The 15,290-nt window shown below is 42.2% G+C and overlaps 1 protein-coding gene across 1 annotated transcript in view; it reads right to left on the reverse strand.

Annotated features, from left to right (window-relative positions):
* Positions 1 to 15,290, reverse strand: part of EPHA4 (EPH receptor A4) — a 152,874-nt gene that overhangs the window by 137,258 nt on the left and 326 nt on the right. Inside the window, exons 2-3 of the mRNA XM_077748712.1 lie at positions 12,504 to 12,571; positions 7,685 to 8,348 (exon numbers count right to left, since the gene is read on the reverse strand). Coding sequence (XP_077604838.1) covers positions 7,685 to 8,348; positions 12,504 to 12,571 — 732 coding nt within the window. The remainder of the gene's footprint in view (positions 1 to 7,684; positions 8,349 to 12,503; positions 12,572 to 15,290) is intronic.

Here is a 15,290-nt window from a genome sequence, read left to right on the forward strand (position 1 = left end):
GCCGGCTGAGGCCTTCTTTAATCGTGCCTCCTCACAAGGACAATCAAACTAAAAGAGCGCCGAGCCACCTTATAGGACACAGATAAGCAGCTTTAAAGGGCTAAAAGCTACAAATTGCTGTCTAAGTTTATAGAAACATCTAAAGGCTTGAATGAATAAAAGGCCATTCTTCTAAGCTACCTTCATCTCCCAGATTCTGGAAGCTTTCAGAACTTTCTTACTTCCTTTTAATTTTTCACGTGTCTGCAGCAAGACAGAAGGGTGCTCTACGTACCCGCCAGAGAAGCTTGAAGGCTAATGGTCTAATGCCCCCTTTACACTTTTATAAATATTGCGGATGCCAAAATCCTCTTGCTTATATGACTTAAAGCTATCAATATTTACCATTAGAAATTGAAATTGAAGGACTTTAAATTTTTTTTAATATTTTATTTATTTCTTAGAGAGAGAGGGAGAGAGCAGGGGAGGGTCAGAGAGAGGAATCTGAAACAGGATCCAGGATCTGAGCTGTCAGCACAGAGCCCAACGCGGGGCTCGAGCCCACCATCTGTGAGATCATGACCTGAGCCGAAGTCGGATGCTTAACCAACTGAGCCACCCAGGTGCCCCTGAAATTGAGGGACTTTAAAATTATTTCTGAATTCATTCTAAAAACTGAGGCGCCTGGGTGGCTCAGTCGGTTCACCTCTGACTTCAGCTCAGGTCATGATCTCACTGTTTGTGAGTTGGAGCCCACATCCAGCTCTGTGCTGACAGTTCAGAGCCTGGAGCCTGTTTGGGATTCTGTGTCTCCCTCTCTCTCTGCCTTCCTCCACTCGTGCTCTGTCTCTCTCTCTCTCAAGAATAAATAAACACTGGGGCGCCTGGGTGGCTCAATTGGTTAAGCGTCCGACTTTGGCTCAGGTCATGATCTCATGGTTCGTGGGTTCGAGCCCTGCACTGGGTTCTGTGCTGGCAGCTCAGAGCCTGGAGCCTGTTTCAGATTCTGTGTCTCCTCTCTCTGACCCTCTCCTGCTCACATGGTCTTTCTCTCTCTCAGAAATAAATAAAACATTTAAAAAGAAAAAAAAGAATAAATAAACATTAAAAAAAATTTTTAAACCCAATGGTTTTTAAACCATGTTTATGCAAATAGCATGTTAATGAAAAAGTAACTATATTTCCCCAAAGCAAAATGAATTATGAGTGACATTACATTTACTTGTTTGTTTGTTTGTTTTGCAAATGTCTTTAATGTCTGCTTTAACGGAGGACAGCTGGATTCTCATATTTGCTTCCGTATTCAATTCAGTATCTATCATAGACAGAAAAGCCTCTAGAAAACTTCACTCATAAAGGAAAAAAAGAGGCTAAAGGCAAATGATAGTTTAGTATTAGTTAAGAAAATTTTGACGTCGCAGATCACAAGGAAGGGGCCTCGGGAATCCAGTTAGAACACACTCTGAGAACCACTGCACTGGTATGGTAATGGGGGGACAGAAGATCTAATCAAAGCACGCAAGATGCGTCATTTCATATCATCTCCTACCCTTGCTTATGTGACATCATTGCTCCCTCCCCCCACCAAAGAGAAACAACAACAAACTTACTTCTACTCTGGAACCTAAATGAATTGCTTTTGTTGCTGGACGGACACTGGTCAAATAACCCATACCGTCAACCTGTTTCTACCTAACAACAAAATCAACGCTAACAGCTTCCGCTGATTCCAGACACTGCATGAAACCCTTTCTCCATACATGCCTATGGGTGTGTATCAGACAAAGCAACATAGAGCTGCCACCAATTTGCACATGTGAACTCGAGGTTAAGTAAGTGTCCATGATCACACAGCTGATGAAGTAGCACAGCTGAAAACGAAACCCAAGTCTCAAACTCCAAAACCAGGTCTTAGCCATTTTATACCAAAAACTATGGTAACCCACGCGCTGCAGAGATTGGTGAATGTTCAGGCATAGAGATGAGTCATAAACATGATGAAAACAGAAGACTCAACTCAAGTAGGAACTATAAACAAGGACCTCATTAATACATTAGTCACAGGCAAAGATTTTGATATATCCTGTTGACTCCATGAAACATTAGTTCACCAACTAAGCGTTTAATATGAAACAGGCCATAGTTCCTTTTCCTTAGCTATTTATTTATTTATTCACTCATTCAATGAACATTTAATGAGATCCCACTATGTTCCATATTCATTACTGGTGTTACTTGTCTGGTTATACCATCCTGTACTTCTCCGCATATATGCTCATGATAACAAAGTTTTACCAAATTCACTTGTCCAAGATAGAGCCAGAAAAATAACAAAGCAAGGGTAGTCCACTCAAGTTTTAAACAAAATTGTACATGTTTGATTTACAAATTAAAGTGTTTGTTTAAAAATATTACCAGGGAAACCTTAAATCCTAAATATCTATCAACAAGGGAGAAATTACATATAATGTAGAATATACTCATACTTCAGAATATTAATTATCACTCATGAAGGATGAAAAAAATTCATATCCTCTAACATGAAATAATATCCATGATAGTCAAGCATCATAAAAATAAGATGATAATTAAGAGGATGATTCTATTTCTGTTAATTTTGTAAATACTTGAAGATAGGTAGACAATATTGAGGCTACCTGCCAAATTAGAAAGAGTGGCAACTCATAAAAAGTTGAAGAGTTTGAGGCATTGCAGTTCTTTGCTAATGTTAGATTCATCAATTAAATGACAAAACAAAAAACCCAAACAAACCCAAAACCCTGATTAGTAAAGTTCAATGATAAGAAAGTCAAACTTCTCCCACCTCTGCTCCGCACAGTAGTAACTGAAAAGCCATTTACACAGTCTTTTTTCCCAAAGACTCAAGTCTTAACAGAATAGCGATGTCTCAATTCATTTCTGAAAGGTACAAGAAAGCTCAGTGAGACTAAAATAAGTCCTCAAATCTTAAATACCATATTCAAAAGTCCCTAACTGAGATAATTTTCTCTGTGATGCTTTGGTGAACCCAAAATAGAGACCACTCCACGATTTCACACTTACAAAAGAACCCTGGTCGCATGAACAAGGGAAAATTTAAGAAAAAGTATAACAGAAAAAGGACAGTAATTAAATCCTGCTCTTGTATATAAAGAATTGCGTCTTTCAGTGATCACAGCCAGGCTTCAAAGTGGAAGATAAAAGCAGCCATGTGATTCAAGCAATTGATTCTTAAAGACCTGATTCAAGGGTGGAAGAAAATTTTCAAAGGTGGAAAGGATATGAAGCAACATCTCTCTGAACTACATTTTCACTGCTTCCTTTCCAGTATTCTTTCTCCTAAAGTCTTTCTACAGCATGGGAGGAAAACAAAGAAGTTTCTTCTTCTTCTTCACCTTGTTTTTATTTTAACATAGCTCTCTCCCTCTTTTCAGAGCACAAATTTGAAATATTTCTGTTATGGCCATCAAAGCATTTCTATCTTGTTCTTTCTCATAAGAGCTCTTAAAGGTACTGTTTGCTGATACAAAGGCATCACACAGTAATAATATATAATATGGGTCCTAGATGTATAGGATCCCAAGCAATCAGCAGCAGGACCATGTATTTCAGCAGAGCTTGATTCTCATGTAGCTTAACTTCGTCACAGTTGTGATTATTTGACTTTAAGAGTGACTCCAGGGGGCGCCTGGGTGGCTTAGTCGGTTAAGCGTCCGACTTTCACTTAGGTCATGATCTCGCGGTTCGTGGGTTCGAGCCCCANGAGTGACTCCAGAAAAACATGCCTTCTCTTTATTCGTATTATTTGTCCATATACTCTCTAAAATATCGCTCATTAATATTTCACAAAGAGTAAATCTGTGACTTTCCTTTCATTTTTCAGCTTTTTAATTAAGCCAAGAATATGTTAATAAAGACTCTTTTCCTCTCTTTGTCTGCTTCATGTTTCTGAAGGAATGCAGACAATGGTGTAAAAAAACATCTGGACCATTTCCTCACTGGGGGGTACCTGTGGGGCTCTGCGGGTGTCTGAGGCATATTTTCCTTTCCTTCTTCCAACAGCCTGAGGAGACCCGGTCACCAGACAAACTAGAACTTACTGATCCTCTGCAGCCAATCACTAGGCAAGTTCAAACCACGGCTGACTCCAGCCGGTGGTACGTTCTCCTGGAGAAGACAGATGAGCGGCTACTACTCTTTGTTGTCCTGAGGAGACTGAGCCAAGTCATTGCAGAAAATGTTATTCAAGAGCAGAATGAACTTGCGGCGGCTTCAGAGGGCAAGACCGCCATCACCCTGCTGCTCTTGACACTTTTGACTAGCTCTTCATCCCTCGCCTCCATTAGCATGTACTGCTTGGGGGTAAGAAAGCCAAGAGGAAGTGTCGTTCTGTCCCCAGCGTCCCTTGAGGACTCTGGCAGATGACGAGGGTTAGAGTCAAACAACAGCACACCCCGGGCCCCCACCCACCCTGGCCAGTTTTGTCCAAGGATCCTTTGTCAAACGTGTAAGATCTTAATCCATCTTCACTCTGACCCCCTGGACCCCAGGGAAGATGGATGAGGAAGCGGGTGACCTTTCACCTGCTCTATTCGGCCTGCGACAGTAGGCCCACTGGAAAGACAATTGGGGAGGAACCTGCTGCCAGAGTTCTGAAGATTTGCCAGTTCCCCCTTTAAATCCCTCCTAAAGCTCTCTTTGCAAGCTTGGTCTTTCTTGTCCTGCCCTCAAATCACTTTTCTCTACTCAAAGGACAGTTCCCTTTCCTACAGGGGAGAAAGCATATGACACCCTCCAAATATCATTTTCAATATGAAGTGTGAAAACAGACATTATTCTTTGTGAGGGCAAGGGCCCGGCTTCCTTCCTATCTTTAGCCTTGACTTCCACGAGTGGCTGGGAGATTGAACTTCTCTTTTACTCTTTCAACTCAACACCCTTAAAAGTCCACAGCTGTGGGAAGAGCAAGTAATCAAAACATTGCTAGCATTAACATGGGCTTAATGCTTTATGGCCTAAAAAGTGACTTTTACTAATCCTACAGCACTCGGTCCTCATAGCAAGACTACAAGGGAAGTACATTTGTTATCAACCCATTTTATAGATGAAGAAATCAAACCCCAGAGGGCTTAAGAAACATGCTCAAGGTCATACAATCAAGTGACCACACTGAGACACATTTCTTTGTCTCAGTGTTCTTTCTGCTCTACCTGGATGCTTCCCAGTAATGACGTCAAGGATGGAGAGGACTATTTTTATTATTGCTAAGATTTTTACCGGTCTTGAGTCATCTTGAAAAAGTTTCACTCAAGTTTGGATTTGAAGAATCTTGGAGAAAATTCAAGTTTTTCCTTCCTCCCTAAATTCATCAGGAATTTGTCCTCAGTAGTATGAAAAACAGACGAATAAACAATATGCAAGATTTTGTTGAAAAGTCTTCTTAAAAGGGTTATCATTTGATGAGCAGCAAAGAAATACCCGGGTAGCCAGAATGAGAACAATGAAGAGAAAATTTTAAAAAATTTCTTTAAATGGCCTCAATCAACCTTCCATTAAATATCTGGCCTGTGTTAGGAACAGTTTGCTCAGAAATGGACTGGACCTAGAAGATGGAGCCCCATCCCTTCCATGAACCATATGATTAACTGAATTCCCAAGATTATTTCCATAAAGCAAACCACTAAAATGTTCAATTGCCTTTACATTCACTTCCACCTCCATCTTTTTCTCTTCTTCTTCTAATTTGGGTTGTAAAAATGTCAAGGAGTTTCACAGGGTAGCAATGTATGAGTTACTGGTCTCCGTGACAATTGAAAATCAATGACATTAGATACAGAGATGTACTAATGCCAGTGGAGGAAATGGAAGGCAATGGGTTTTTTTTCTTTTAAATAGATATAAGAATCTTGTCATGTGAAGACGTGCAAGTCCTGTCTTACAAAAATCAAAAGGGAGGAATAATTTAGTCTAAAATGTGATGCGATGTCATTGTCCTGTTCGTGTCACTGTTGTGGCTATGATGATTGCAATTTAGATGCCAACAGCAATGCATTCACATATGTTCTAATACTCATGCCAGAATATATTTCCGGGTTTCAATTTGGTGCCGCCTATCTACTAGCTGCTAAGTCAAGAGCTAACACAGCGATCAAGAAATTAATCTTTGTAAACAAACAAACAAACAAACGCCTTTAACTCCCAACTTAAAAGTTTTCAAATTTACAAGTTTACCTTTTCACTCTGGGCCAACAGAAAAGGTAGCCAGCCTTTCTTGTTTTATTTACGATGAACTTATGACATTCCTTGTTAGCTACTCCTAGAAATAACTAGCAAATCAGGAATGGCACTTTAAAACAGCATAAACTATGAAGGGGGAAAATGCATAACCTATGACATCAAATTACCAAAAATGCAACTTTCTTAAGGTTATAACTGTTGATTTCCAGTCAGTCAAGTGGATTGTCCCATGGCTAATCCTACCCTGTCATTAAGATGGTTGAAATGCCAGACAAATTGTTTGGCAGTCAGTTATTTTGGGGTCTTTAATCACCACCAAATCAGATGAACCTTGTGGCAATCAGTCTACAGCTCAACAGTCACCCCTGAGAAAAGATTAATCGGATCTGTTCCATAGTAGGGACCAGAGTTACACTGTTTCGCGGTAACCATAATAAGATTGGCGGCAGCAGACTATTGATAACCGCTAAAAATAAAACATCAAGCAAAAATAAAAACCTAGTCATGACTCATTTTTTTAATTTAAGTGTAAATATGAATATAAATATGAACTTCTCTCATCCCTTGCTCAGAAACAAAGCCGCTACAAAGAAAACTCCTTTACAAACTCCCCCGAAAGGGGAAATGAGGGAAGGATGAATTGCATTCACTAAACTTCAAGAAAGAAAGTCATCTAGGTAACAGGATAAGTAGTAATTAACATGATAAAAAAGTCTAGATTTCTTCACAAACTTAATAACCGAAATGGATCATAATTTACTATTGCCTCTGACCACACAGATCGAATAAGACTCTCCCTAGCTCTTTATCACCTCCTCAGGGAAATCAAGAGGTCTTTCATCAAGATTAATGTCACTTGCAGACCCTATCAATGGGTGCTCGGTGGAACAGAGTGTACTTGAAACTCTGTCACTCCGTTCTGTCTACACTCCACTCCACTCGTCTACACTGGCCCATGAGACAGGAAAAACTGGACTTTCTTCACACAGCCCGATTTCAATTAGTGGAAGGGAATTGCAAGAATGCAATCCTAACTTCACATTTACGTTGTTACTGTACGTACATTCACGACGAGAGAGATTTAGCCATGGCTGCCATTTTCCCAGGGCTGCAGACAGGAAAACTATGGTTTGAAAACGTGTCTGCCCTCTTTAAGTAAGGATCAATCAAGTCTGTTTCTTCCACTTATTCATTTACATTTCAGAGGGCACATCAAGCCAGTTCAGATCTAAGTGCCTGTTAGCAAATGTGTTTGGCCTTCTGCTGATTACACAGCATCATTTATTTTGTCAGTATTAGAAACGTCTTAGCCTTGCCACCTGGAGCTATAGCACTTACTCATTAGATCCCTCTGTCCCACCACATCCCACAGGGGCTGCTAATTACTGGCTTTACTCCATTTAGTCTCATCTCTGATTTAATTACGTGCACTAAGCCCTAATGAAAAGTACAATATGGCTCTCCTTACCTTGGCATTCTCCATTCCGCTCTTCATGCCCAGCATTGCATAGGCAGTTGCCAATGGGTACCAGCCATTCACCATCTGCCCCACAGTACATTTTTGGCACATCCTTTTCTTCTGAGTTGTTGACACAAGAGCCTCGAACTTCCACCAGGGAAGACGTATCAGCCCCCGTGATGGTGTCTGGAAACTGGGCCAGATTGCGAACCGTGAGCGGACACTTCTTATAGAACACGCGGACCGATACCAGGGCAATGCAGGCTCCCACATCCTGAAAAGCCAGATAAAACCCCTTTTTGCTCAGGGGCCCTACATCCCGGATCTCGGTGTTCAGCTTCATGATTCGGTCACCAATGTCCACCTGGGTGAAGCTCTCGTCGGCCGCAATGGTGTCAATCTTGGCGAACTGGCTCTCTCGGATAAAACGCTCTTTGTCATTGTCCGATTCATAGTAGTACAGGTTAAACGTCTCCTTGCAAGTCCCCATGCCACCCGGAAGACTGTTGCAGTCTCTCAAGGTGAACTTGATCTCAATGTACACCCTCTGAGCCCCCTCTCGGGTGATCCAATCAGTTCGTAGCCAGTTATTCTGGCTGGCTTCCATCACGTTGCACACTTGGTAGGTTCGGATTGGTGTATTTTTTTCATCCATTATACTCACTTCCTCCCACTGCAAAGATCCAGAGGAAATGTATCAATTACAAAACATCATCATACAGTGATGTGTCAATTCTATTTTACCCTTATAGCACAGTGATGAGTTTTGTTTCAGTGAGGAAGAAAACTACTGACCACCAACCCTCACTAAAGAAATAGCTTATGGGAGATGGGACAACATTTTATTGGGGAAGGACTTCTTTTATTTTTTGTTTTTTGGTGTGTGTATCTGGTTGCTTCGTTCTTTTGCCTAAAATCCAGAGGCATTGGTAGATTCATTGCTTCTGAGTTCACCAGCGGTTCCTTCTGGTGGTCTAACAGCCTCAAATTCACCTATTACAACAGCTACAATTTCAAGTGGCAACAGTTCAAATTTACTCATAAATGAAAAACTAGTATGTGTATTGTTTCAACAACGGAGCAGAGACCTGCAAATTAAGAGCAGGAAGAAAGGAGCTTGCCAAAGGAAGACAATTATCAGTTAATTAGTGGTGCTCCTGTCAGAACTTTGCTCTCTAATACCTAAAAAAAAGTCAGTCGAGTTTTTTTTTTGTTTTTTTTTTTTTGGCACTGTCACTATTCTTTAAAGGGGTAAAGAAAATCTCACTCTTCTGGTTTTGGTAATCCTGGGAAGACAGAGAGTAAACTTTATGGTTGGATTTCTCAAATCCGCTGTCATTTATAACAATGAGACACTTTTCCCAGAGCGACGGATTCAGTGAATGATGTATATTCTTATTTTTATATATACTCCTATTGTTAAAACATATACCCATAAGGAAACAAGAACACACATATGCCTTGCTTCTAAATATTCTATGGACATGGAAAATAAAATAGTAGGTGGTATCTGTGATTGAAAGCCCAAGAAAATTAAAGAAGGCTTTTAGGGTTTCTTTGCAATCTACTTGCTAACATAAAGATTCTACTGGTGGGACAGTCTGAACTCACTGTGACTGGAGTAGTAATTTCACTCTAGCCACAGCTTTGAAAAATAATCCTAAAAGCAGCAAGATTGTTTGGGGGCTCCTATCAGGCTAGTAGGCAGCCTCCAATTCTTCACTAATATCTACAGTCATGCATTTATATAGATCTGGTATAAATCAGCTTAAGTATCTAACACATGAATATAATTAGAAGAAAAAAGATAGTTTAAAAAAATTCATATTCCATAATAGCTCCACTTAAAGCTCCATTCAATCCAATGAAGTACGTAGAACCATAATGTATCTTTTAACGGGTTTTCCATCTGTGCATTGGAAAACTATTAATGGATGGAAATGTTACTATGTGAAGGACCACACTGCATAAAATTCTGTATCCCTTTCATCTGCGACCATTATGAAAGTTGGAACTGGGAGGGATAAGTGCCCCGTGGTGATTAAAATTTCTTTTTATCCGCTAAGCAATAAATCACCAGTAATTTACTTATTTGGGGGAAATTCATGTAAATCCAAAAATAGATCTCCACCTTCAAAAAACCCTACTCAGCATGCTTCTCATCTCAGAACAAAGGGAATATGGAGAAACACATTTATCAATGTAAATGAAAGCACACAGGGATATCTCCATAGAGTTCATTCAGGAGAGTTTGGGTCAAATGTGAATTTTCCAGCCTGAACTTAATTGTCTAAACACATTGATCAGTTCACCAGAACAATGACAGATCTCGCCTTAGTTTTGGGTTTTACCATCAGTATCAGAAACTCAATACACTCCTTTAAATGAACGCTGCCAAGAAATTAGGGTTTTGCTACAATGTTGCCATCAGGAGCCATCACTTTAAATTATTCTTATGTTCTACTTAGTTGTCCTTACAGAAGAAAAAAGAGAACAGAGAGTTGTTTCTGACTATGTTTCATATTTGACTTCTTGGGATTGTCAAGTGAGTTTTCCCTTTCTCTCAAAAAAATTACAATAACAACAAATAAAAGACAACATTTATTGACAAAACCATGATCCCAAGTTTCCAGCCAAGAAAGATGTAAGCCAATCTACTATAGATGGAAATTTTAGAATAACCAAAAGAGGCAAATGTGCTTTTATCTTAGCTAGAAAGAACTTTTTAAGGCCAATCCATTCTTACTTGGTAGATAACCCAATTCATCCCTTCACTCTACGCCTGAAAAAGTCTTCCTAAATTACATGATCTGCAGATGAATCAGACTTTATAATTCGGCACATAATTTCTCAATGGCTACTGTACATTTTGGAATGACTAATTGTATTATACATGAGTAAAATGTCATTTCTAACCCCTTACGATGATATCTAAAATGTTACACCCCTGGTACTTAAGGAGAGAGAAAAACTACATTCTGCATTCAGAAGGCTACCTTCAGCCCATAAAAACTTCTGGGCTGTATGCAATCAGCTATATACGCATGGTATTCTTTTAAGAGACTTCAAGATGACCGAAAGAAGTTTTGTGTTAGGAAAAGTGAGCAGGTGCTCTTTCAGCAGTTTGGGGGTGGGCGTGGGATGTGGGATGTCTACAGCATATTAAGTTGCAGTAAAAGCTTTCCAGAAACTAGATAGACCATAGACTGTACTTGAGAATATGTCATTCCTTGCTTTTAAACAGATCACATGTATGTTTAGTGTAACAAGGCAGGTCCAAAATCGTACTCGATGCATTTTCCCTTCAAACTTGAGAGCGCCCAGTAAGAAAAATAAGGCTCATTAAAATTTTAAAGTGCTGATACCTTCCATCCTCTATTTTGCTAGTAGGTTCTAATACATTCAACCTACAGAGCTATCCTCCTGGTCCAGCATGGGAAAGCCTCCCTGAATCAGTGACCTTTCCAGGGTATAGGATTAACAAGAGTCTGACTCTCACAAGATAAAGCTGTACCTTTCTTCGCATTCAAAGGACGAGGGCAATTGCCTGCAATCAGCAGTGAATACAGCCTGTCTACACTGCCAGAGGCCTGCCAATCACTCTCCCTCCCTTTAAAAAAATGGTTTTGAGGGCCGACTGGAATTTTTCAGCAGACATCCAACCAAGTGCAGTCAAGTTCAGGCGGAAAAACAGGAAGGCAAGGAGACCTCTGATTTATTTCATGTGGATTACACGACCTCTTTTGGAAAAAGGCAGCCTAAAATTCTCCATTTTCGTTCCTACCTTCTTGCCTTATGTTTGAAACCACGACAGTTTCTGTGAATCTTTACTTTTTCAATCCTTTATTGTTTATTCGTGGACAGGTGTGAGGCACCTGCCTTCGGGTTTTCCCCTGCTAAAGACTTCCCCTCTTTCACCTCCATTCTTTTTAGTCAACTGACTCTGTCATAGTTTATCAAGCATAAAAAAGTAGAATGATCTACTTAATTTTTAAAGGACTTGAGAATTATTTAAATTTGGCAGAAGCCAGAGTTACATGCTCTACAGATTTCTTTCCAAAGCTGATTCATTCTGACCTATAANAGTGATGGAAAATTTGAGAAGAAATGAACAGTGATGAACGCTCTTATACTTTATCTTCTAGCTTCCCCCTTCCCAGAGATTCAAGATTCCAAATACTTAAAGTTTCCACATTCAGCAACAACAATACAAAAGCTTGCGTTTTTGTTTGTTTGTTTCTTTGTTTCTGCATATATTGTGCCCCTGGCACAAGTTCATAGGGCTTTCTCTTGGTGTGCAAGAGAGCTGCAGTTTGATTTACAGTGGAGATAGCAAGGTAAGAANCCATCCCCCCACCCCTCCCTGTTGCTTACACATAGATCTAAGCCTGTACCTGGTGCAATCAGAAATGTTTTCTCCCTGGTATCTTTATTTATGCATTTTCTTCATCTGGGAACAGAACAATTGTTCTAAAATGAACCCTGTCAGGATTTCATGACCACCCCATTAATAGGCACAAATTCTAATTTGGTCCCTGGATCGTATTTCTTGAGGGTATTTTAGTTTTAAATAGGCATCGAAGTCTATGCCTCCACCAATCTCCTAATTTTGAAACCCCTTTCTGCCCTTTTGGTTTCTACTTCTTCCATGACAGAGCTATCCAAAGGGAGTATAGGATTTCTCCAACAAAGCGTAATTCACTTCATAGGCCATGGCAGAAATCTGACCCCCTCACCACAATCAACAAGAATCAAGCCATTAGGACTCTCAGAAAGTTGCTAATCACTCCTTTTTACCCTTTGGATCAGAGAGCAACTCGGAACTTACCCCTCCTTCCAGAGGGCTCGCTATCCACCCAAGTTCTCCCTGAACAGACCTGGAATCCAATAAAGTAACTGCAAGAAAACAAAGAAAAAATGGATTAATTTCCAATTGCAAAAAAAAAAAAAAAAACCCACTACTACAAAAACCATTTGCCTGAGCGTTTCCATATGTACTGAGGTGCACATATCCCGGTCTGATCAAAACCTAAACTGGGTCTCACTTATGTAAATAATCATTACTTACTTGATCTTCTCCCCTCTTTAAATCTGCACGTTCTTATTTATTTAACTTGCTTAGCATTTAAAATTCCATCCCAGGACTGGGTTGATTCATTTTCTAAAAAGGATGAATAGAGAATCTCAAGTACAATTCACAGAATAAATATATCTATGTAGGGCAGTTACACTCCAGAGCCAAATCTGCATTCATCTCTGTCTGTAATCTACTAGAGTTATTTGTTTTTGCAAGTTTCAGATGACCACATAACTCATTATCATGGTGACAGAGCCACAAGTGAATTCTAACAGAGAGTACTCAAAGGGTCATGAAAAGGCTCTCTACCATTTCTTTTTCCCCTCCCCCACCAAATAAAGAGACCCTGGAAGTGATGTCCAGCTCCTTTTTTTAATATATATCAAAGTTTCAGAGAGGGGAAATAGCAGACCTGTAGAATTAAAACGCAAACACACTAGAATATTCTCTTCCCCAGGTCTTTTGGAGGACAACCAAAGACTTCTCAGCCGAGAAGCACATCAGTGGTTTGAATTTTAGGTGAAAGAGTGCTGCTTAATAGATTTAGTGGGTTTCTGCGGCACCTAAGAGTGCATGTCAGAGCCCCAGGAAAGGATGGAGGGGGGGGAGAAGGAGGGAGGTAAGCCACCGAGCTGCTACACCCCACCCAGGCTGGAACTGTCCTAGGCACGGAGGACGTTGAAAAGGACACAATGGATTCCTAACCTCTCCACATTCCCTTTCCCACCGAGATCTGCAGGCCTGGGGGTCGAAAGGCCCATCTCAAAGGAACCACTGGGTTATTAATTTGATCAGTGAGGCTGGCTCTTTAGGCTGGGGGAGGGGTGGGAATAGGGAGCCCTCATCCTTGCTCCTGGGCACCCTGATTCTCCATTCCACCGCCAGGCCCCTGAATTCTGCCCACCTTCCCTCGTTTCATCCCCAAGTCCAAGGGGTTCGAATCAGCGCTTTCTCCCGGTTTCCCCGAGGAGCCTGAATTCCTAGGGTCTCTTAATTATTTTAAAACGTAGAGCCCTCCCTGGGTCGCTCCCTCCCGGAGTTGCGCCCCCCTCCTCATTCCCTCTTCTGGGTCCCTAGAGAAAAGCCCGCTACATCCATTTGGATTTATGTAAGGTGGATTAGGGACACAAAAGGAACAATAAGACCCAATTTACAAAAAAAGGGAGGGAGTAGAAAGGGAGGGTAAAAGGGAGAAAAGGAAACGTGATGGGAATAAAAAGCAACAAAATGAATTAATTTTTAAGGGGGAGGAGCGGCGGGGGGGGTGGGTGTAGACACCTCCCCCCCTCCTTCTGCATCAGCCTACAGCTCCATCAGCACCATTTTTGTCTAGCGCTCCCAAGTTTTGCCTCCAAAATAAAAGGCAAGAAAGAGGTAAAGAAAAAAGAGAAGAAAAAAAAAATCCCTGTTACGTCTGGTGCCAGAGAGGTCTTGAGGGACGTTCTTAACAAGTGTGCGAAGTAGTCAAGAGAAAGCGAGATCCGTGCTTCCACTAAAAGGAATGGCCGTGGGGATCGAGGGGCCTCAGCCACCAGGATGGCACCAGGAGCCAGGAGGAAGAAGCGAGGAGACCGAGCTCGCGCCGGGCGGGAGGGCGCCCCTTTTGCTCCAGTGTCTGCCGGCAGGTGTGCGAATCTCTGGGAGCCTCCGTCTGGCGAGCTCCTGGGTACCGGCTGCCCAGCCAAGGCTAAGTTGGTTTTTGGCTCCCTCCTTCGGAACAGGGAAAATAATAAATTGCGCAGGGACGCGTGGACGGATTCTGGAGAGATGGACGGATGAACAGACGGATGGATGGATAGACGGATGGGGGAGGCAGCAGGGGGTGAACGAGTCGACGAGGCGGGTGCGAGGCTCAACGCACGCTGACCTGAACACGAGCAGCACCGAACACAGGCGCACACAATCAGGGCACTCGCGCAGAGGCACACACGGTCGTCCGCGTCCACGCGGGCACCCGCGCACCCACACACACGCATTTGTGCGCGCGCGCATACACACGCAGACACACACACTGACACACGCACATTCAATTCGCCTTTTTCTGAGATCATCAGAAGCTGAATGATCCGCACCCACCTCCCCTACACAGATAACACTCTTCCCAGCACGTCCGAAGAGATGCGCAGAAAATAGCACCCAGACGGGTCCAGTCGGTACCGCACATTCCATCCAAACTAACCCAGTGTATAGTTCTAGGGGGAAAACCCGAAAACTAGCACGTTCAACTTGCCGGCGGGTTCCCCGGGTCTGCGGGGTTGTCTGAAGAGCATGGGCGCCCTTAGGCCAGCGATCGCACACCCGGAGCGCGCGGCCCAGCGGGCAGAAAGGTGTCTGACGCCCGGCGCTCCAGAAATCAGGTCACTGGCGACCTGCGAGCGGCGCCACGACCGCTGCGCAGCTGAGGCCCCGCAGCCGCGTCCTGGGAAGCCCGGGGCTCGGGAAACTTTGCAGAAACCTGAGCTCCGAGGCTTTCTCAAGGATCCGGGAGCACCAAGCGCTCACTTGGCCCCAGGCTTGCGTCCCCCCCCCCTTGCCGGG

This window comes from Crocuta crocuta, unplaced genomic scaffold (genome assembly GCF_008692635.1).
Source record: "Crocuta crocuta isolate KB4526 unplaced genomic scaffold, BGI_CrCroc_1.0 scaffold229, whole genome shotgun sequence".
In the NCBI taxonomy this organism is placed as follows: Eukaryota; Metazoa; Chordata; class Mammalia; order Carnivora; family Hyaenidae; genus Crocuta; species Crocuta crocuta.